The sequence below is a fragment of the Mauremys reevesii genome, linkage group 25 (assembly GCF_016161935.1).
Source record: "Mauremys reevesii isolate NIE-2019 linkage group 25, ASM1616193v1, whole genome shotgun sequence".
Taxonomy (NCBI): Eukaryota; Metazoa; Chordata; order Testudines; family Geoemydidae; genus Mauremys; species Mauremys reevesii.
In genome coordinates this window covers 5,782,591-5,804,784 of record NC_052647.1, presented here as the reverse complement: position 1 = coordinate 5,804,784, position 22,194 = coordinate 5,782,591, and the positions used below count along the sequence as shown (strand labels likewise).

At 51.7% G+C, this 22,194-nt stretch overlaps 2 protein-coding genes and 1 long non-coding RNA gene across 3 annotated transcripts in view; 1 reads left to right on the top strand and 2 right to left on the bottom strand.

Annotated features, from left to right (window-relative positions):
• The window catches only part of LOC120391365 (adhesion G protein-coupled receptor E5-like), a 209,343-nt gene extending 194,035 nt beyond the window's left edge, over positions 1-15,308 (top strand). Inside the window, exons 17-29 of the mRNA XM_039514957.1 lie at positions 1,740-1,816; positions 4,829-4,933; positions 5,673-5,850; positions 6,361-6,480; positions 7,176-7,375; positions 10,766-10,936; positions 11,105-11,299; positions 11,847-12,082; positions 13,006-13,072; positions 13,819-13,910; positions 14,177-14,345; positions 14,462-14,569; positions 15,099-15,308. Coding sequence (XP_039370891.1) covers positions 1,740-1,816; positions 4,829-4,933; positions 5,673-5,850; positions 6,361-6,480; positions 7,176-7,375; positions 10,766-10,936; positions 11,105-11,299; positions 11,847-12,082; positions 13,006-13,072; positions 13,819-13,910; positions 14,177-14,345; positions 14,462-14,569; positions 15,099-15,104 — 1,724 coding nt within the window. The 3' untranslated portion in view covers positions 15,105-15,308. The remainder of the gene's footprint in view (positions 1-1,739; positions 1,817-4,828; positions 4,934-5,672; positions 5,851-6,360; positions 6,481-7,175; positions 7,376-10,765; positions 10,937-11,104; positions 11,300-11,846; positions 12,083-13,005; positions 13,073-13,818; positions 13,911-14,176; positions 14,346-14,461; positions 14,570-15,098) is intronic.
• Positions 1-22,194, bottom strand: part of LOC120391433 — a 341,872-nt gene that overhangs the window by 278,019 nt on the left and 41,659 nt on the right. The gene's annotated exons all lie outside the window — the stretch shown is intronic.
• LOC120391414 (hepatic lectin-like) overlaps positions 17,305-22,194 on the bottom strand; it is a 35,945-nt gene continuing 31,055 nt past the window's right edge. Inside the window, exon 5 of the mRNA XM_039515090.1 lies at positions 17,305-17,874. Within this exon, the coding sequence (XP_039371024.1) occupies positions 17,871-17,874 (4 nt within the window). The 3' untranslated portion in view covers positions 17,305-17,870. The remainder of the gene's footprint in view (positions 17,875-22,194) is intronic.

Sequence of the window (22,194 nt, the reverse complement as noted above, 5' to 3'; positions counted from 1 at the left end):
CTCCAGGAGGTGGGGCTGCACATCAAAGCAAGTTCGATATAACACGGTTTCACCTCTAACGGTAAGATTTTTTGGCTCCCGAGGACAGTGTTATATCAGGGTAGAGGTGTACCTTGCTGTGAGTAGCTTTGAATTTTAATAGTGGAAAATTCCTATCACATGAATTTGGCTCTAACATAGTTTTCAAATTTCTAATACACACTACTTTACTGACTGTAAAAAAAAAATCCTAATAATATATATATATGGTGGCAGGAAGGAATTTTCCTCCAGGGCAGATTGGCAGAGGCCCCGGGGCTTTGTTGCCTTCCTCTGCAGCATGGGGCACAGGTCACTCGCAGGGGAATTCTCTGTACCTTGAAGTCTTTAAACCACGATTTGAGGACTTCAATAACTCAGACATAGGTTTAGGGGTTTGTTACAGGAGTGGGTGGGTGAGATTCTGTGGCCTGCATTGTGCAGGAGGTCAGACTAGATGATCATAATGGTCCCTTCTGACCTTAAAGTCTGAGTCTGAGTCTGAGACAGGCTTAATGGGTCAGGTGTGAGACTGAGACTCTAGTCTCAGCTCTGTTACTGCTGGGTCTCCTTGGGCAATTTCCTGCATCAGTTTTCTCTCCTCCGTTTAGACTAGAAACTCTTTGTGGCCGTGTGGATGCAGCACTCTGGGTGCTGCCTTTATGCAAATAACGACCGAGGGGAAGGGGCGTAGCGGGAAATAGCAAAACGCTGTCACAGGAAAGAGAGAAGGGAAGTGAGCGAAAGAGCTGCTGGAACTCGGCCCACGGGAAGGATCCGTGAGCGCTCTGGACTCTCCCCGCTGATTGACTTGTTTGCTGATGTCCAGGGAAGAGGGATTTTAGCCACAAGGATTTCTGTGAGATGCAGAAGCGTTATGAATAAATATTGGGGCGAGCTTAGCTTTCTTCTGTAGAGCTGCCCCTAATTTGTCAAGAAAGGTTGCCACCCATCTGTCCTAAGGGGTGGTAACTGATAGGCCACTGCCAGGGCTGGCTCTAGACAGCCGCAAAGCAAGCATGTGCTTGGGGCAGCACATTTGCAGGGGCAGCAGGGGTCCAGCCTGGGAGCCGAGAACCAATCGGGGGCCCTGGGAGCTCTAGTTCTTTAGTTAGCTCCCTGCCAATAGAGCCAGCCCTGGAGCAGGGAAAGAACTACATTTCCCAGCATTCCCTTGGCCGCTATCAAGAGGAAAGGGAGGGGGAGGCAGTGAGGTAGCTGAGACCTGCTGCAGCTTGCTGTGAATGGAGAGCTCACTGCTAGAGCGGGGTGTCACTGTGAACGGTAGGGATACCATATTTTAACATTGAAAAAAGAGATGGGGTAGCCCCGCCCCTTATCCACTCCCTCCCACTGCACTGGGAGGGAAATCCCGGACCTTTTGAGAGTTTTACAAATTCCTCCCAGACGGCTATTTAAAACCCCCAAAACCGGACAGGTCCGTGAAAATACGGACGTATGGTAGGTACCCCTAGTATGCCCAAGGAGTAGAAGGCTTTGGCCCAGAGCCGGGGCGGCAAGGGGTGCAGGTGAGGGGGAGGAGAGCCCAGGGCTGAGGCCACAGGGGGGTGCGGGTGGGAGCCCAGGGCTGGGGGTGGGGGCAGCCAAAAATTTTGTTGCTTGGAGCGGCAAAAAACCTAGAGCCGGCCCTGCCCTAGGCAGGAGTGAGTTGATATGAAAATCTGATATAAAAGCTTTAACGTCTGCTCCTCTCTTCCCAGAGCTCCAAGTCACCAGCATTAACTCCAGCGCTGAGTTCAAGGGAATCAAAGAGACGTGCAGGAATTTCTCTCTGCAGGTACGTTTGACCCCATCATTCATTTGTTGGGGATTTTGCTCTGTTTCTTTTACCACCAATATGGAAATTCCCAGACCAAAACCTTTGCTGTTGGAATTACGGTGACCCCTGTAAACCCCATCCAAGATCAGGGCAATTCTGTGTTTGTTCCTTTCATCCCTGGGACTCGATCCTCCTCATCCTTCTCGGCTGGTCCCATCTACATGTGATCAGCTATTCAAGTCCTTCTCCATTCCAGTTTGTCTTGAAGCAGCTCCTCAGAAACTCCATAGCTCATCACATCCTTTTGCGTGACAGTCACCCATCTAGTCTGGAGTCTCCCAATCCTCTTATCTTCTGCAGCTACGTTTAGCACCTTGTTTCCTGTTTGTTTTCTGACCTTTTCACACACCCACACCATCTGAGCCTGGTTCCCTCAGCTTTTCTATCATTCATGCTACTCCCACAGGGACGCTGAAGCCGCGGGACCAGCGGCCTCTCCACAGGCAAGTCGCCGAAGGCAGCCTGCCTGCCGTGCTTGGGGCGGCAAAATGCCTAGAGCCGCCCCTGACTCCCTCCCTTCTCTCCCTTTACTCCAGGCCTTTCCCAGTCTGCTTATAAGTTTTTTGTTGAGTTCATCTTTTTCTTGTACTATCATAGAATTGTAGGAACGGAAGGGACCTCGAGAGGCCACCTCGTCCAGTCCCCTGCACTAATGGCAGGGCTAAGTATTATCTAGACCAGAGGTGGGCAAACTACGGCGACCGACCTGCCCAGCCCTTGAGCTCCTAGCTGGGGAGGCTCACCCCCAGCCCCTCCCCTGCTGTGCCCCCTTCCCTGCAGTGGCGCTGCCGCGCGGGTAGCTCAGTTTGCGCCCACTCACCTCTCAGGCTTTCCAATAAACCTGTCCTGCCGCTCTGAGTGGCATGGTAAGGTGGATGGATAAGGTGCAGGGGGGGCAGTCAGGGGATGGGGGCAGTTGGATGGGGCAGAGGTTTGGGGAGATCCTGGGGGGGACGACAGGGAGAAGGGGGAGTGGGATAGGGGTGGGGTCCTGGAGGGGCAGTTAGGGATGGGGGTCCCAGGAGGGGGCAGTCAGGGGACAAGGAGTGGGGGGGTTGGATAGGGGGTGGGGTCCCGGGGGTGGTGATCAGGGGACAAGGAGCAGGGTGGGTTGGATGAGTCAGGGGTTCTGAGGAGGGCAGTCAGGGGGTGGGAAGTGGGAGGGGGCAGGGACCAGGCTGTTTGGGGAGGCACAGCCTTCCCTACCTGGCCCTCCATACTGTTTTGCAACCTCAAAGTGGCCCTCGGGCCAAAAACTTTGCCTACCCCTGATCTAGACCATCCCTGACAGGTGTTTGTCCAACCTGCTCTGAAAAATCTCCAATGATGGAGATTCCACAACCTCCCTAGGGAATTTATTCCAGTTCTTAACTATCCTGACAGGAAGCTTTTCCTAACGTCCAGTTTAAACTGCCCTTGCTGCATCTTAAGCCCATTGATTCTTGTCCTATCGTCAGAGGTTAAGGAGAACAATTCTTCTCCCTCCTCCTTGTAACAACCCTTTATCTATTTGAAAACTGTATTATGCCCCTTCTCAATTTTCTGTTTTCCAGACTAAACAAACCCATTTTTTTTCAATCTCCCTCATAGGTCATGTTTTCTAGACCGTTAATCGTTGTTGTCACTCTTCTCTGGACTTTCTCCAACTTGTCCACATCCTTCCTGAAATGTGGCGCCAGAACTAGACACAGTACTCCAGTTGAGGCCTAATCAGAGCGTAGTAGAGCGGAAGAATTACTTCCTGTGTCTTGCTTACAACATTCCTGCTAATACATCCCAGAATAAGATTCACTTTTTTTGCAACAGCTTTACACTGTTGACTCATATTTAGCTTGTGGTCCATTATGACCCCCCAGATCCCTTTCTACAGTGCTCCTTCCTAGGCAGTCAGTTCCCATTTGGTATGTGGGCAACTGATTGTTCTATCCTAAATGGAGAACTTGGCATTTGTCCTTGTTGAATTTCATATTATTTACTTCAGACCATTTCTCTAGTTTGTCCAGATCATTTTGAACTTTAATCCTATTCTCCAAAGCACTTGCAACCCCTCCCGGCTTGGTATCATCCACAAACTTATAAGTGTTCTCTGTATGCCATGATCTAAATCATTGATGAAGATATTGAACAGAACCGGACCCCACTCGATATTCCCTTCCAGCTTGACTGTGAACCACTGATAACTACTCGCTGGGAACGGTTTTCCAACTAGTTATTCACTGACCTTAGAGTGGCTCCATATAGGTTGTATTTCCCTAGTTTGTTTATGAGGTCACGTGAGACAGTGTCAAAAGCCTCACTAAAGTCAAGATATACCACATCTACTGCTTCCCCCCATCCCAGGCTTGTTACCCTGCACAAGAAAGCTGTCAGCTTGATTTGACAGGATTTGTTCTTGACAATCCATGCTGACTGTTACTTATCACCTTATCATCTTCTAGGTGTTTGCAAATCGATATCAAACCTTCTAAAACTTCTGTAGCTTTGCTAGTGGCTGGTCCCCAGACTTACACCCCCATTGTCTTCCTGCAAGAGAGCACTGAAATTACAGACCATGTACTCTGATTTCTTCTGCTGATTTTCATGCCATTTCTTTCCTATATGCACCTTCATGTCTCTCTGCATCTTCCTTCACTTTCTCTTTCCTCTCCCCCACGAGCACGACATCATCTGCAAAAGGCAGGTGCCAGGGGGCCACTCTCTGGCCGCTTTCTGTCAATGCATCCAGCACCGATGTGAACAAAAAGGGGCTTAGTCCCAAGCCTTGATATATTCCAGCTGTTACTAGAAACTGTTCCCTTTCTCCACATGAACCTCTCGCTGTGGCAACAGCACCATTGGACATGTCCTGATATAAAAGCTTTATTCACTCAATGAGGGGTGTCGGGATCAGGCCCCGGCATAAGGCAAACACCAATGTTGGTCGCCTTCGGCGCCTGCAGAACTCACCCTCTGCCCTGGGTCTCTCTGCAGGGAAAGTGGAGCAGCAGAAGCAGCAGTTTTTGCTCTTTCTTTAATTCAACCTTAGACATTTTGATGTCCACGTTCGGAGACGGGAGTGCGGCGTTATCACTGGAGGTGAGAGGCTCCGTCCCTGGAATGTGCCCTGCAGGCTAGTGCCCCTGTGTGTGCCCCAGAGCCCTGCGTGCTGCTGTGCCGGGTTAGGTGTCTCACTGGGTTGCGGGGGAGGGAGACATGTAGATACTCTTCAGAAAAGATCTGTGCCCTCCCCTGCCGTGGGGAGGGGGATGCACCCTCTAGTGGTGTTTGTCTGTGTCTGCAGTCACATGCACTCTAGTGGTGTGAGTGCATGTTTGTGTTTGTCCACCCACGTGCGCCCTCTAGTGTTCAGAACTGTTGTTGTTCATCAGAGGTGCTATAGTGCTAACAGTTAATGCGGATTCTCCCTCAGCTCATCTGTCAGTGACCTGAGTGTTTCAGGCAGCAGGATCTGGGCTCTATCCCTGCCCTGCCAGACATTTACAAGCAGCTGCCGGATGCAGCACAGAGACAGCCTAGGAAGCTGTGGGCTTGTGACAATGTTGTTCCCTGGCATCTGTAATGGAGGGATGGGGGATGGGGGAGCAGGAGCGAAGAACGAATGACAAAGGGATCTAGCCCCAGTTGGCTTCAGGTCCCCGTGGGGCCCCGAGCCAGCCTCAGTGGACCCCCTTTGTAAAGGGCTCCACCTATGAGAGCACTGCAGCCCCCTGAACTGGGAGAGGCTGGGATGCCCAATGCCCCTGGGAACACAGGGGACGTGGCACCTGAACCCCCGGACTCCTCGCTCCCAGGGATTTTCCTTTCCTGTCCCCAGAACGTGACTCTCCGTTTCAACGCCCTCCTGAAAAGCACCTCCCTCTGGGACGGTGGAGACAAGGGGGAGGTGGGGTCGGCCGTGACGGTCCTGCTGCAGAGCGTGGAACGGGCCGCGCTGGCCACTGCGCTCCGGTCTCCGGAGAGGACAAGACAGGATGTGACGACAGAGTCTCTGGGTGAGGGGGGACATGTGGCTCTCAGCGCCACCTGCTGGCTGCCGTGAGATACAGGGTTACACACTGTGCCCCAAATCCACCGGAAGTTAGAGCCTATATACCATTGTGATGTGAGCCTGTGTTCAGTATAGACACAGAACAGCATGGCCCCTGCAACAGGAAATATAACCCAGCCCCGCCAGTGTCCCCAGGAGCAACAGCAATGCCCGAGAGGGGTTTAAATGTGATATTTGGCATTTCACCACTAGGGGCTGCCACGCTGAGCCAGGCGCCTCCCCCCACCCCCACTACTCCCCAGAGAGCAGCATCCCCAGGAAGACGGAGCCGGAATGGGGGGAGGAGATATGGGGGGTGATCAGTGTTACTTGGGGGGGCTCCAAACTTCCCCCTCCCACAGTGTGGAAGAGCCAAGCGGAGTGGGGTGTGTGGAGCTGGCCCAGAATGGACAGATTCCCAGGGAAGTGGTTTCACAGTGAGGGGCTCTGTCATTCCTCACCCCACCCCCTGCAGCTATCCAGACGCAGCTCGTCACAGGGAACTGCAGCCAGCACAGCGAGGTCTTCACGCTGAGCGCTCACGAGGAGATGATGGACGTGCACTGTGCTACAGTCACCGGGGCAGCCACACAAGGTACCATCCTGGGGAGGGCGACACCCAGGGCCCAAACCACGGCACAGAGCGGTTCCCGGGCACTGAACCCCAGTCTGGGCTCCCCCGTTCCTCCCTCCCTCCCCATGGATCCCCAGGCCGGGCCCTGGCCTCTGTCTCTAGCCCTGGAGTGCTCTTTGCTGGCTGGGCCAGTGGTTCTCAGGCTGTGGCCATGGAGCTGACACCTTCGTTCCTGCCTGTCCCACAGCTTGAGCCCTGAGCAGTGAGGAGTTGGGGGCACAGAGGGGAGACGGCTCATGAGAGGGTCTCTGGTATGAAGTGGGCCCAGAGACTGGAAAGGGCAGGGATGCCCTAGTCTAGCTAGACCCCCAAATGGAGATGTGGGGGACCAGGGCATCATGTACCCTCAGCTGCCATATTCAGGGCCCCGAATCCTCCAGCACCAGGGGAAGCTCATCCCTGGCCAGCCCCTCTCCTGGTCTCACTGAGAAAAACTGAATCTTCATCTCTGCATCCTGCAGCTCAACGTTTCCAGCTGGACACGTTCCTGACAGCTCCAAGGGAGGAGGTAGCACAGTCCAGTTCCATTCCCAGGATCCTGGGTTCCATTCCCAGAGCTGCCACAGACTCACTGTGACCCCTGTGCACCTGGCCGGCTCATTCTTTGCCATTGTGTCCCCAGCTCCCTAACGAGGGATTTTCTCCTCTCCCAGCAGGTTTGGGGGCTGCTGCTTTTATTTCTTACTCCACTTTGGACTCCATCATCAGTGCGAAACGTCTCAGCGAGGGAAATCTACTGGCTGGTGGGAAGCTGGAGAAGAGTCACCTTAACTCCAGGGTGGTGAGTGGAGCCGTCGGAGACGGGAGACCCATTAACCTCTCCAGACCCGCAAACTTCACCCTGCGCCACAGACAGGTGCGTGGAGGGAGATCCCCTCGCTTTGCTCCATATCTGGGGCTCCAGAGGGGTATATAGAAGGCACCATCCCCTGCCGGGCATTTGGACCGTGCTGCCTTTCTGGCTCCCGATGGTCCTGAGAAGAGGAGGCCAGTGGTTTCCCCAGGAATTGAAATTAGGGGCGGGTGTTCGAATTTACAGGGGGGTGTCAGGACCAATGAGATATATAAAAGAGATATGAATAAAGTAAATGTTTTGTTAGGATTATGCAAATTTAATATAAGAATAATGCAAGTTATACCAAAACACATAACAGATCTAGATTTCTAAAAAAATATACATTTAAAAAAAAAGTATTTAATTTAATTTATTTAATTTAACTTGACTTTTGAAAAGTAAGCCATCATGGGGTAAGAGGAAAGTCCCCTCATGGATCAGTAACTGGTTAAAAGATGGGAAACAAAGGGTAGGAATAAATTATCAGTTTTCAGAATGGAGAGAGATAAATAGTGGTATCCTTGAGGGGTCAGTACTGGGACCATAACTGTTCAACATATTCATCTGGAAAAATGGGTAAACAGTGAGGTGGCAAAATTTGCAGATGATACAAAACTATTCAAGATAGTTGAATCCCAGGCAGACTGCGAAGAGCTACAAAGGGATCTCTCAAAACTGGGTGACTGGGCAACAAAATGGCAAATTAAATTCAATGTTGATAAATGCAAAGTAATGCACATTGGAAAACAATCTCAACTGTATATACAAACTGTTGTCATCTGAATTAGCTGTTAACACTCAAGGAAGAGATCTTGGCGTCATTGTGGATAGATCTCTGAAAACATCCACTCCATGTGCAGCAACAGTCACAAAAGCAAACAATGTTGGGTATCATTAAGAAAGGGATAGATAATAAGACAGAAAATATCATATTGCCTCTATATAAATCCATGGTACGTGTACACCTTGAATAGTGTGTGTAGATCTGGTCACCCATCCTAAAAATATATATATTGGAATTGGAAAAGGTACAGAGATGGGCAACTAAAATGATGAGGGGTATGAAACAGGAGAAGAGATTAAAGTGACTGGGAATTTTCAGCTTCGAAAAGAGATGATTAATGGGGATATGATAGAGGTCTACAAAATCTTGACTGGTGCGAAGAAAGTGAATAAGGAAATTTTATTTAATCCTTCACATAACACAAGAACTAGCAGTCACCCAATGAAATTAATAGGCAGCAGATTTAAAAAAAACAAAAGGAAGTGTTTCTTCACACAATATAAAGTCAACCCAGGGAACTCTTTGGCAGGGGATGCTGGGAAGACCAAAACTATAACAGGATTTTAAAAAGAACCAGATAAATTCCTGGAGACCAGGTCCATCTGTGGCTATTAGCCAGGATGAGAGGGATGCAACGCCATGCTCTGAGTGTCCCTAGCCTGTTTGCCAGAAGCTGGGAATGGGCAACAGGGGATGAATCACTTGATGATTCCCTGTTCTGTTCATTTCCTCTGAAGCACCTGGCCTTAACCACTGTTGTAAGACAGGGTACTGGGCTATATGGACCATGGGTCTGACCCAGTATGACCATTCTTATGTAAAAATTAATTATAATAAAAATGTTTAGTACAGAAACTCCCCAACATAATGACCTCCCAAAATAGCAACAATGTGAGATAACAACCTTGGCAAATACTGCATTTTAAAAATCTTGGCCTACTGGGAAACATATTTATATAAGTTTCCATTCCCAGTCACACATCTAGCATTCTGGAGCAAAGTGACTAAAATATAGTCCAACAAACAAATGTTTATTTAACATGCCCCTCACTTTTCCCTCCACCACACTCCACTCACCAGTGTTGTCCTTGATCAGTGGAGACTCAGAATTCAGAGGTGCTTTCACGTGAGTACACCTTCCAGGTGGGGGACAAAAAGGCACAGTTTGCTCTGGCCACGGCTGTTCGTTGTGCCACCGTTCACTCCACCGCTCTGTTGCCAATGGCCCTGCACAGTCACCTTCTGCTGTCACCTACCACTGTGATCTCTGCAAGTTGGTCTCTTGAGGTTCCACCAGCTCTCAGTGATTTCAGCTGAGCTCTCAGTGCGGGAACCTCACTGCTAGTGCAGTCTGGGCTGTCTCTTACACAAAAACACTGTACCCACAGGAACACTGTCCCCAGAACAGGACTAAGCACTTAGACCTGATTGTCAGTGATTTCAGCTGCAGTGGTCACTTAACAGAACAAAAGACTATCTATGGAGCCTAATCAGCTCTGTCTTTAAACAGTGGAGAGGGGCAGGTCCCCACCCTCTCTCTTGATGCCTTCAAATCATCACAGGCTAGGTACAGTTCTACTGCCCTTTACTCATACAATAAGAACAACATTTCATCCCCCCTTCCCCCCACATTCAAGTGGTTTGTAACCCAACCCCAGCCAAAATCTATCACTTGGACAACACAGCTCTGTGTGCTGGATCCCTAGGTAGATTAGGTGTGAATGTAAATACAATCTGGCCCTGAAGCCTTAGCCCCCAGCTCATCACTAGCTGTCAGGGAGAGCTCATTTAGACTTCGCTCACAAATCATCATTTGAAATTATTAGGTTGGCCAACATCACCGAAATGAATGCACTGACACTGTCATAAAAAACAGCTGTATAAGGAAGCTAGTCTATGTTCATACTTTTCAAATCTATTATACTTTTTCAGATACACATATTTTATCATACACTGTATAAGCTTTTAAAGTGCGTATTAATGTTTCAGTTTAAATTCAGATTTCCAAACAATCACTAAATTGGTATGTAACTAGCTCACAAAACTGGGGGGTGGGTGGGAAAATTCAGGGGGGGTGTAGGGAAATCACTGGAGGAGGCCTCCTTATTCCTGACACCTTGGGGCTGTGTTACTGGAGGAGGTTACTGGGGGTCGCACCACGACACAGGGCTGTGCAAAGTGCTCTAGGGTAACAGCTCCGCCTAGCTCACCCCTGAGCTGGGATAACTGGAAAGCCGCTTTCTGTAGATAGTGGGGTTCAGGGAATCCGCATGAAACTCTTTGTTACGGTAATGAAGTGGTTAGGGTGACCATGTGTATGTGTGCACACAGCACTGCCCTCTGCTGGATGCTGTCGGAACTGCTCAGCCCTGTGCCACATTCCTTATTGTGCTAACGGCTAGGAAGGATTTATTATCCTTTCACTCCAATAGCAGGGCCTGGGCTTTTGCAGCAGCAGGATCTGTGTTCTCTCTCCGCTGTCACCAGGATGGCCCCAGTGGGCACTGGGGGCTGCGTGGGGAGAGCCGTGGAGCTGTAGCTCACCTCGGGTTTGCTATAGACATGTGATAACAGAACCAATGTTCTGTGGTCCCGTGAGGATGAGGATGATTCTGTTGTGTTTCCAGGCCAAAAAAGAGGAGGAAGAGGCTCTCTGCGTCTACTGGAAAGTGGTGGCCGAGAGCGGCAGCTGGTCTCCGGATGGCTGCACCGTCGTGCACACGAACAGCACTCACACCACCTGCAGCTGTGACCATCTCTCCAGCTTCGCCGTCCTAATGGCTCCCACCGCAGTGACGGTATCTCACCGTGAGACTCAGGTCACAGGGCTGGACCCTGAGCTCTGTACCCAGCCGTGGGCAAAGCTCTCCCTGGAGCGACTGGAGGCTTTGCTGGGGAAAAGGCTGAGTCAGAGCCGAGGGGGCTGGGCTGGGGTCCCTGGTGATTGTCCCTTTGCTGTGTTACAGGAGAGCTACCCACTGACCATCATCACCTACGTGGGACTGACCCTCTCCCTGCTGTGCCTCTTCCTGGCCATCCTCACCTTCCTCCTGTGCCGCTCCATCCGCAACGTCAGCACCTCCCTCCACCTGCAGCTCTGCCTCTGCCTCTTCCTGGCCGACCTGCTCTTCCTCACTGTGGTGACCCACCCCGGCAGTCAGGTACGGCCTGATTCTCCCCTGCTCTGTTCCTCCACTCGCAGCAGGGCTGGGGTATGTGGCTTTGAACCCCTTGTGCTCCCTGGATTCTGGGCTGTGCAGGACACAGGAGAGATTCCTGGGGGGATGTTTCCATCCCATTAGGCCCCTTCACACTGGGCACAGTGCTCTGAGTGTCCCCAACCCCTGGAGTTCAGCCAGTTCTATCCCTATGTCACAGTCTCCCTGTGCCTCGATTCCTCTCCTTCGTGACTTGCCCATGGTCACCCAGGGACTCTGTGGCAGGGCTGGGAACAGAACCTGGATCCCCAGAGCCCTGCTCCCCTGCTCTAACCACTAATCTCTGCTCCTTTCCTGCATCAGCAATGTGCACCCACAGGACCCTCCGTAGGCCGAGGAACCTGCCGTCCCTGGGTCACGGAGCGCTATACCTGGAGAGATGTGCTAACAAGAATCCCGGTGTGACACGCCCCCCACCCCGGCAGGTCTCCCCCATACTCAGCATTTCCCTTCCCCACCGCAGTGTCCCTGGGCTCCCTGTCTCCCCCAGGTGGCGTGTGCTGTCATTGCTGGCCTCCTACACTACCTCTTCCTGGCCTGCTTCAGCTGGATGTTCCTGGAGGGGCTGCACCTCTTCCTCACCGTCAGGAACCTGCAGGTCGTGAATTACACCAGCGCCAGCCGGTTCAAGAAGAGATTCATGTACCCGTTCGGCTACGGATTCCCAGCCCTGGTGGTGGCTATTTCTGCAGCGGTGAATCCTGGCGGCTACGGAACTTCCAAACAGTACGTGCAGCGCCCATCCCTAAGTAGGGTGACCAGACGTCCCAATATTTGGGTGTTTGTCCCCCATTTCAACTGATCTTTGATCAGGACGCAATTTGTCCTGATATTTTGCTCCGCCGGCAGCACTCGGGTTTTTTTTTGGTCCGCTGGTGAACCCTCCTCCCCCACGTGTCCCGATATTTTCTTCATCTCATCTGTCACCCTGTCCCTAAGGGGAGCTGAGATGTGGCTTCCATGTGCTTGTCCTGCTCACCCCAGGTCTGACTTGAACCTAGATTTCCCGGCTCACCCTGCCTGGTAGCTGGATGTCCCCCTGGGACCCTTCCCATCCCCAGGGACACGAAGCTGCCCCAGCGCTGTAGTTGAGTTGCCCCCTGTCAGACTCCTCACCCCACCGATGATGCGGAAGAACAAGCCAGAATGATCCCAGCTTGACGCCCAGCTCCCAGGCTGGGTTTGTGGGGCTGGTGGGAGGAAACAAATGCACCTTCTTCCTGTGTGCAAATCCCTGCGGATCCCCTCTCTAAAGTGAGCGACGCCACTAAAACAGGGCGTGGCGTGTTCTAGACACCCCAGGCGAGATCCTCAGCTGGTGTAAATCAGGGCAGCTCCACTTCCTTCAGTGCAGCTAGGCCAATGTCCCTCCGCTGCATGTCTGGCCCTCCATCAATACTGCGCCCATCCACCAGAAAGGGTCATGTGAGGAGCTGGAAGAGGAAGTGGTGGCTGAAAGCAGGAGATGCTGAGGTACATGGGAAGGGCCGTTAGCCTGGTGCCCGCAAGAGAGTCGGCCATGTCACAGGCAGGCTGAGATCCATCTCGCTTTTGAGACCCAGCTGCCCTGTGACACCCCCTCTCTGCCCCGGGGCTGAAAAGGGCAGTAACCTCATTAAAGTCACCTTCTTCTTCCTCCCTCCCTGTAGCTGCTGGCTCAGCCTGGACAGAGGCTTTCATTGGAGCTTCATGGGTCCAGTCTGTGCCATAATCCTGGTGGGTACCTCACAGAACCACAGGGCCCCATTCTCCTCGCACCTCTGCGACCCCATTGATTTCAGTGCAGCAGGGAGGGAAATGTGGCTCATAAAACACAAGGAAAGACCCAGTTAGGTCCCACCTGGCTCATCTGCTGTGGTCAGTCCCGGGATTAGTCCCTGTGCCGTGTCCCCAGGCCTACAGCCGTTACTCGGGCCCAGCTCCCAGGGACGTCAGCAGGAGTTTAGTCTAGTCGAGTTAATGACCCAAGGAACGAGGAAGGGAGAGGGCTGCACTCTGCAGTGGTTTTTGTAGGGGAGGAAACAAATGTCCCTCCATATTCCTCCCTACCCCTGGGGAAGTTGGGGGTGGGGGGATTTGTTACAGCCTGGAAGTGGCAGGGAGTATTCTAGAGGCAGGATCTGGAATCTCTGAGCCAGATCCTGCTCTCAGTTACACCAGTGTAAACCCAAGATTACTCCTGACTGCACTGGAGAGGCTCCATATTGAACTCTGATAAGCATCTGGCCTTTCTGATCCCATTGCTCCATCTCAGCCCTGGCTGTGCTGTCAGCTCCACGCATGGGGAGGGACCGAGAGCTGCCAGGGGATATTACACGGGAGGGGATGATTCCCACCGGAAATGAGCAGTCCCCAATTCTTCAGTGTTCAGCTCAGTCCCCTGGGATCATTTTCTGCCTCAGCTGGAGTCAACGGCCCCAGATGGGATGTTTTACAGGAAATATTTCCCACTCTTCCCACAGATAAATATAACGTTCTTTGCCCTGACCCTGTGGTTCCTGAGAAACAGACTCTCCTCCCTCAATGCAGATGTGTCCACCCTGAGAGACCACAGGTGAGAAGGCAACAAAACAATCTTGGAGGGTCAGATGCCTTGGTTTGGAGGGTCCTTGGCACCGGAGGGTGTGAGGGATTGCAGGAGGGGAACAGCATATCTAGGATCCATAGGAATGAATTCTCAGTGTGTTTGCATTGAGAGTAACCCTGTCCCACACAGGAAAGCAGGGGCCGGTAGCTCCACCCCACTCTGCCCGGATCCTCCTGACCCAATTGCTCTCCATAGGGTTATTGTAACGGGATCTCTCCACTGCCTTTACCCAGGTTACTGACCTTTAAAGCCATCGCCCAGCTCTTCATTCTGGGCTGCACATGGAGCCTGGGTCTCCTCCAAGTCGGCCCAGCAGCCACGGTCATGGCGTATTTATTCACCATCGTCAACAGCCTGCAGGGAGCCTTCATCTTCCTGGTGCACTGTCTCCTCAATCGCCAGGTAACGCCCACGGCCCGTCAGCGCCCACCCAGCACCTTCACCGGCCTCGCGGTGGCCATGTCTGATCTTCTCAGCGTTAGTTACATAGTGCAGTGACCGTGTCCCTCACTCTCCAGGTGAGAGAGGAGTACAGGAGATGGATCAAGGGATTCCGAATGTTCAGCACGAAATCTCAGCCATCCGATCTGTCCATGTCTGCTGTCCCCACCACCAGCACCAAGACGGTAAGAGGTCCTCTGCTCTGCTCCAGTACCAGCCTGTGACACAGTCATCTCTAGCTGGGTCTCATCACTGCTGTAAAGGTGCTTTGCCCCCTGAATGACTCAGGATTGGTTATGAGCCAGCTGGGAACGTCACTGCAAGTGTCAGTGAGAATTGGTCACTATTGAGGGGTATCCTAGATGTCTTAGGCACCAGAACAGAATGTCCTGTCCTGGCACCTCCGCGTTCCCTTCCCTTGGCTCTCCTGGGAGCTCCAGGGGTCACTCACTGTGGACTAGGCAGGCATTGGCTCTTGCAGTGTAATGATCTGAATAGACCAGATTGTCCCCTGGGACTGAAACCTTGTCAGTGCAGATGGATCATCCCCAATGAGCAGTCAGCACCGTGAAGAATTTATCTTGGCTCCATTATCCCGATGGGTCAGTGTCCAGGGGCTTTGTGTGTCGCCCCCCTAGAGACAACCCACCAGTTCGCACATTACACTCTCAGTGGCCTTGGAACCTACTGTCATTTTTCTGCTTTTCTTGCCAGGACTAACCCTTCTGCCAGGAGGAGTCGGCAGCAACCAGGGCCGGGGTCAATACCTAGGAGTTCCAATACAAAACCGAACCGGCTGGAGCCCCCTGTGATGTTGTGCTCCATGTGCTTTATGGAAATATGCTCATGAATATGACATAACTGGAATATGCTTTATGCTAAACACCCCCTTGGATGGTGTCTTTAGAAAGCTTTCAATCTGCTACGTGTGTTCATCTTATTTGTTTACAGTAATTGTTTGGGTGAGTGGGAGCTCTGAGGTTCCCTGCTCCCCATGGCAGCTGAGCAGTTGTGGGGGATCCCACTGCCTGCAGCAGCAGGGAGCTCCAGTTCCCCTCCACCTGCGGCAAGTGGGAGGTCTAGGGTCCCCCACTGCCCCCGGGGATAGGGTTGCTGCAGGGCCTTCTCACCTCCCACAGTGGCTGAGTGTTCCGGGGGGTCCCCCTCTTCCTGCCGGGGCTGGGCAACTGCAGGAGGTCCCCCACTACCAATAGCAGGACAGCCGGGGACGCTTGGTGGTGGAGACGGCCTTCCCCATCCAGGCCGCCGCGCCACATGCAACCCCCTTCCACCACGTCAAGATGATCGGCATTGCGGCTGAGCCCCTCGGGGAGGAAATGGGCCTGGGCAGCGGGGCCTCGCCAGGTAGGGTCCAGCGGAGGTGTCTGGGGGGTGCCCCATGGCCTTCCTCCCCCATCAGACTAGGAAGCTTCCCGCCCCCTGGTCAGTTCTGGCGTGGGGATTATTGGGGGGCAACGCTAATTGGAGGGGAAAGGCCTCATGTCCGTGACCTCCAGGACATAATCGTAGCTTTAGCCATGAGCAAACTCCTACCCCAGAATATACTGAGCAGTGTCTTTCCTGGGCATGGGAAGCCCTGTTAGAACCACCCCCAGCAGCTGGAATATTCCACAGAAAAATCAGGCGTAACCCCATTGAATTCAGTAGAGTTACTCTGCCCTGCACCCGGGTAACTGAGAGCAGTAGCTGGCCCACCTCAGCCCCACACTGGTGTCCTGCAGCTCTGACTTGTCTCCCAAAGCCCTGGGAAGTGGCCAATCTCCAATCTCAAGGGTGAATTCTCAGGGGAAGGAATAACCGACGTCCTGGTGAGGAACCCAAAGGGAGATCGTCCCTAGGACATTACAAGGGCTTGTGGTTGAGGAGATACCAAGAGCCTTTCAGATCCAGAGCAGCAGCTGACCCCTTGTTGAGGAGAGGGGCCAGACCAGCCTGTGCTGGACCTGCACCTAAGACTACCTACCTCTTCTGTAGCTCATTTCCTCAGAAGGTCTCAATGTCCTTTACAAAGGAGGCCATTATCAGTATCCCCATGTTACATAAGGTTCCTGGGAAACAAGTGGGGCGATAGACGGAACACAGATCCCTATCTTGGCACCAGACCACCTTGCGAAAGAGAACATAAACCGAAAGGGATACTTCTCAATGGTGTTGCAGGTGATGGTGGATCACAAGGGCCGTTTCACCAACATCAGTGTGGAATGGTCAGGAAATGTACATGATGCCGGCAGCTTTAGGAACTCCAGTCTCTTCAGAAAGCCGCAAGAAGGAACTTTCTTTCCAGACTGCAAAATAACCATTGTTGACGTTGAAATGCCAGTGGTTATCCTTGGAGACTCAGCCTACCCCTTGCTCCCGTGGTTCATGAAGCCGTACACAGGCAGCCTGCACAGCTGTAAGGATCAGCTTAACCATAGGCTGAGCAAGTGCAGAATGGTGGTGGAATGTGCCTTTGGACGTTTAAAAGCCCGCTGGTGTAGTTTGCTAACTAATTTAGATCTCAGTGAAAGCAATATTCCCATTGTTGTTGCTGCTTGCTGTGTGCTTTGTAATATCTGTGAAACAAAGGGAGATAAGTTTCCGGTGGGGTGAGGGGTGGAGGCAGATTGCCTGGCAGCCAACTCTGAGCAGCCAGACACCGGGGCAATAAGAAGAGCACATTGAAGTGCACTGAGTCTCCGTGAGGCTTTGAAAACTAGTTTCATCCATGACCCACAGTGATGTGAACCTTATGTGTGTTGTTCCTTACCAAGCTGCCCCCTTCATTGCATGTCCCCCCCACCATAAACTACACCCCCGCTGACCACAGTGTGCTGAGCGAATAAAGAGCCTTTTCTCCTCAAGCCATTAACTTTTATTATGCTCACAAACACTGATGAGAATCAGCAAAGAAAAGTAAAGAGAAGCTGTGGCTAAGGGGCTGATAACACTGTGAGGTGGGGGAGAAACAAGGACGGGTTGCTTACAATTTGTACCACAATAACAATCAAAGCTGTGGGAATGGGGGTCTTCTGTTCCTTGTACCCTCCCCTGGAGCTGAGTACAAGGGATACCGGAGCTTCCCCTCTCCCCCCCAGACCTCCCCCCATCCTAGGAAGTCTGGGAGAGAAGGATGTGGGACTTGGTGACGAGGGCAGCAGGTTCAGCATAGGGTGCAGCGGGACTCTAGTGTCCAGCTGCCTTTCTTCAACCTCAACCAGATGCCTCAACATGTCTATTTGCTCCATCATAATCTGAACCATCTCATCCTGCGTGTCATGCTCCTGTTCCCTGCATACTCTCCTAGCCTCACGGTCACTGTGCATGCTCTCCGACACTGGAATCCTCCATGCACTGAGCTCGGGCTTGTCACTCTCGGAGTCACGCATTAACTCATTGAACATGTCCTCCCGAGTCTTCTTTTTCCACCTTCTAATCTGGAAAAGTCACTGTCCTGGTGTGGAGGATGCGCCCACGGACAAGGTTTCAGCTGCAAAGAATGCAAAGCACAAGGGTAGCGTTGACAGTGCAGACATTGTTTAAGGTGCAAGGTTAAATCTTTTCATAAAAGAAACAGCCCTCAATGCACTTCCCCAAGAGCTACTGTGACGGTACCTCCCATAAGGCTTTATGGGAATATGACATAACTGGAATATGTTTTGTGCTGCCTGTGCCATGTAACATATCTCTGTAAAGGTTATGGTCTACTATACCTGTTCATCCTATTTGTACACATATATCATTTTCTACTTGGGGTTAAGAATATTGGCTGTATACTTGCTTGGTTTCTAAGTAAGCTTTGTGAGGCATTTGGTCAGTTTCTTTAGGAAGGAATTCGCAAGGTTAAGTACCTGATCAGGAAGCACTCGGGGAACAATGCATCTTGGAAGGCTCCAATCCACATAAGTCTTCCTGGAGACATACAAGACACCATGTGGACAATGGCTTCTGCCTGTAAAGACTGTGAGTCATGTATGGACATGTGACTTGCCCAGGTGACTCCAGAACTCCATCTCAGAGCTGGATTTGCATAGCAGCAAGGAGGGGGATCTCCCGCCACAAGAGAAAGTCTATTTAAACCCAAGAGAGACCCCTCCATTGGGTCTTCAGCTGGCTAAAGAAGGAGCCTCTTCACCCCCCCGGAAACTTGAAGGAAACTGGAGCACAGGACAGTAACTACAGGGGGTGTGAGTGATTTGCTGGACCCAGGCAAAAAGGAGATTAGCCTGTAAAAGGGAGCATTCTGGAACTGGTGAGGAACTTATCTGTATTCGGTTTGATTAGACATAGATTTGCACATTTTATTTTACTTGGTGACTTACTTTGTTCTGTCTGTTACTACTTGCAACCACTTAAATTCTACTTTCTGTATTACAGGGCTTGGCTACACTTGAGAGTTGCAGCGCTGGGAGTTACAGTGCTGGTCGTACAGCTGTGTAGGGAAAGCGCTGGTGTGTGGCCACACTCACAGCTACCAGCGCTGCAGTGTGGCCACATTTGCAGCATTTGCAGCGCTGTTGGGAGTGATGCATTATGGGCAGCTATCCCAGCGTTCAAGTGGCAGCAACGTGCTTTTCAATAGAGAGGGGGGTGGGATGTAGTGTGACAGGGAGCGTGGGGGAGAGAGAGAGAGTGGATTTTTGGAGCCGACACTGTGTATCAGCTCCCTGCCTTGCAAAATCAGAAAAGTTTCCCGACCCCTTACGCTTAACTGCAAACAGCCTGCAGACCAGATAAGCAGCTGCTCCAAGGGACTCCCTTTCTCCGCCCCGTCCCCGCTATTTCTCTCGTCAAGCAAACACTCACTCATCTCCCTGCCTGCTTCATTCACAGTGTTTATCTCATTTGATTGTTCACTGAGTTACAGATTAATCACAGCAAACAGGAGCTGTGTTTGTTTTTTAGATAAGCAGCTCCCGGAGCCCCGGGTTCACAACAAAACAAAGAGAGGCTGCATAACAAAACAAAGAGAGTAATTAGTTAAAAGCATTCTGGGATATCTCCTAATACCCTGGAGGCCAATCATAGGGTATGGCTACACTGGCGATTTGCAGCGCTGGAAAGCCTCCACCAGCGCTGCAATTAGTAAGTGGCCACACCTGCAGGGCACTTCCAGCGCTGCAACTCCCTGGCTGCAGCGCTGGCCGTACACCTCACTCAGCATGGGGAATAAGGATTCCAGCGCTGGTGCTGCAGCGCTGGTCATCAAGTGTGGCCACACACCAGCGCTGTGATTGGCCTCCAGGAAATAAGGTGTATCCCAGAATGCTTTTATAAATTACTCTCTTTGTTTTGTTATGCAGCCTCTCTTTGTTTTGTTGTGAATGAGCTCCGATCGGAGCTCCGTTCTGTACCTGGCTGTAAACAATCAAATGAGAGGCAGGGAGAGTGAATGAAACAGAATGGAGCCGATCTCCGTTTGAACTGCTTATCTATAAAAACAAACACTGATCACAGCAAACAGGAGCTATCTGTACCTCGCTGTGAACGATCAAATGACAGGCAGGGGAAACAGTGTTGGATGCAGGCTGTTAGGGTTCGCAATCATTTTGTGATTTTTCCAATCTCTCTCTTCCCCGCTCCCTGTCACAGTACACCACAGGGAGTGAGTGAAACGGGGGAGTCCCTGTTGGAGGCAGGCTGTTTGCAATTAGAGTTAAGACTAAGGGCTCATGAACATTTTGTGATTTTTCCAATCCAGGAAGCTAACACACAGTGTTGGCTCCAAAAATCCACTCTCTCTATCTTCCCCGCTCCCTGTCACAGTACACCCCCCTCCACCCACCTCTTTTGAAAAGCAGGTTGGTGCACTTGAATGCTGGGATAGCTGCCCATAATGCAGCATTCCCAACAGCGCTGCAAATGCTCCAAATGTGGCCACACACCAGCGCTGGTAGCTGTGAGTGTGGCCACACACCAGCGCTGCTCCTACACAGCTGGATGACCAGCGCTGCGAACTACCAGCGCTGCAAACTGTAAGTGTAGCCATACCCATAGAATCATAGAATCTCAGGGTTGGAAGGGACCTCAGGAGGTATCTAGTCCAACCCCCTGCTCAAAGCAGGACCAATCCCCAACTAAATCATCCCAGCCAGGGCTTTGTCAAGCCTGACCTTAAAAACCTCTAAGGAAGGAATAACAGCGCTGGTGTGTGGCCACACCCAACGAGCAGCACTGCATCACCAGCGCTGCACTCGTTACACCCCAAGCAGACCAGGTGTTCAGCCAGCGCTGCAGCCAGGGAGTTGCAGCGCTGGATGTGCCTTGCAGGTGTGGACAGTTACTAAGTTGCAGTGCTGGAAAGCCTCCACCAGCGCTGCAACTCTCAAGTGTAGCCAAGCCCTAATAAAATCACTTTTTACGTATTAATTAACTCAGAGTGTGTATTAATACCTGGGGGAGCAAACAGCTGTGCATATCTCTCTATCAGTGCTATAGAGGGTGAACAATTTATGAGCTTATACAGAGTAAAACGGATTTATTTGGGTTTAGACCCCATTGGGAGTTGGGCATCTGGGTGTTAAAGGCAGGAACCCTTCTGTGAGCTGCTTTCAGGTAAACCTGAAGCTTTGGGGCAGGTAATTCAGACCCTGGATCTGTGTTGGAGAAGATGGGAGTGTCTGGCTCACAGGGTGCTGGAGTCCTGAGCTGGCAGGGAAAGCAGGAGCAGAAGTAGTCTCGGCACATCAGGTGGCAGCTCCTGGGGGGGTTCTGTGATCCAACCCGTCACAGTCATAAAAAAAACAGCCCCCAATGCACTTCCCCACAAGCCACAACATAAGCAGCCCTGGTGAGTGAGCCCACGAGGCAAGGGCAGGAGGTCTCGTGCTGCAGCTTTTCAGACATCTGGGATCAATGGTTCCAATCTCAGCACAGCCCCTTTCCCATAGCCACCTGGATGTTGCTTGAGTTCAGGCACCAACGTCAAGCCCCGCACAGACACTTTGCTTGTTAAAGAAGCAGCAAGGGGTTGGGGTGGAAAGGAACAGGAAGTCCACCCCCCTTTTTAAATGCTGGCTGCAGTGTGCGGTGATCCCACAAACAGGGCGTGCCCAGGAAAGCGAGGTTGTGTGACCCAGAGTTCACCAAACCGGGGTGAGTTACTTGCGGCTTAGGGGCTAGCACTTATAACTTCCCCCAGTTCCCCTAGGGAACCATATGCGACATCACTCTCCTGAGGGTAAGAGAGGTGGAAAGGGAGCAGATGCTGCAAGCGTCTAGGTCCAGACCTGGCCCTTATGCTGCAATGCTGTGTGCCGCAATGACGCCAGAAGAGTTAACACTGGAGCGGCGTGGGAAAGCGTCCCACCATGGTGGACGAAATAAGGAATCCCTTCCCAGAAACCTCCTGCACAGGACTGCAGAGAACCTCTGGGAGAGCTTCCTAGAAATGTCCATGGAGGATTCCCAGTCCATCCCCAGGCACATAAAATGTCTTTTTCGGAGATCACCCTCTGCGTACTGTGGACTGGCCGCCACTAACTACTATCCCAATTTTTTAATTCAGATTAAGCATTAAAAATAATAATAGCATTTAACCCCTACAGTTTGGGGCACGACTCCATTCCTGGCAGTTCATAATATGAGGCCAGATCCTCAGTTGGTGTAAATGGGTGTGTGGACCTTTGGACCGATGCTGATTTACACCAGTTGGGGTCTGGGAATATCTCAGAACAGCTTTGCCGACGCTCATTCAGGCAGGGACAGCTGAGTTTACACTTGTCTTCAGGAAGGCACTCGAATGAGGAAGCTTTGGAGAATGAAGTCTTGGTTGGCAGGACAATATAGTGGGGCCCCGACTAATGACCTC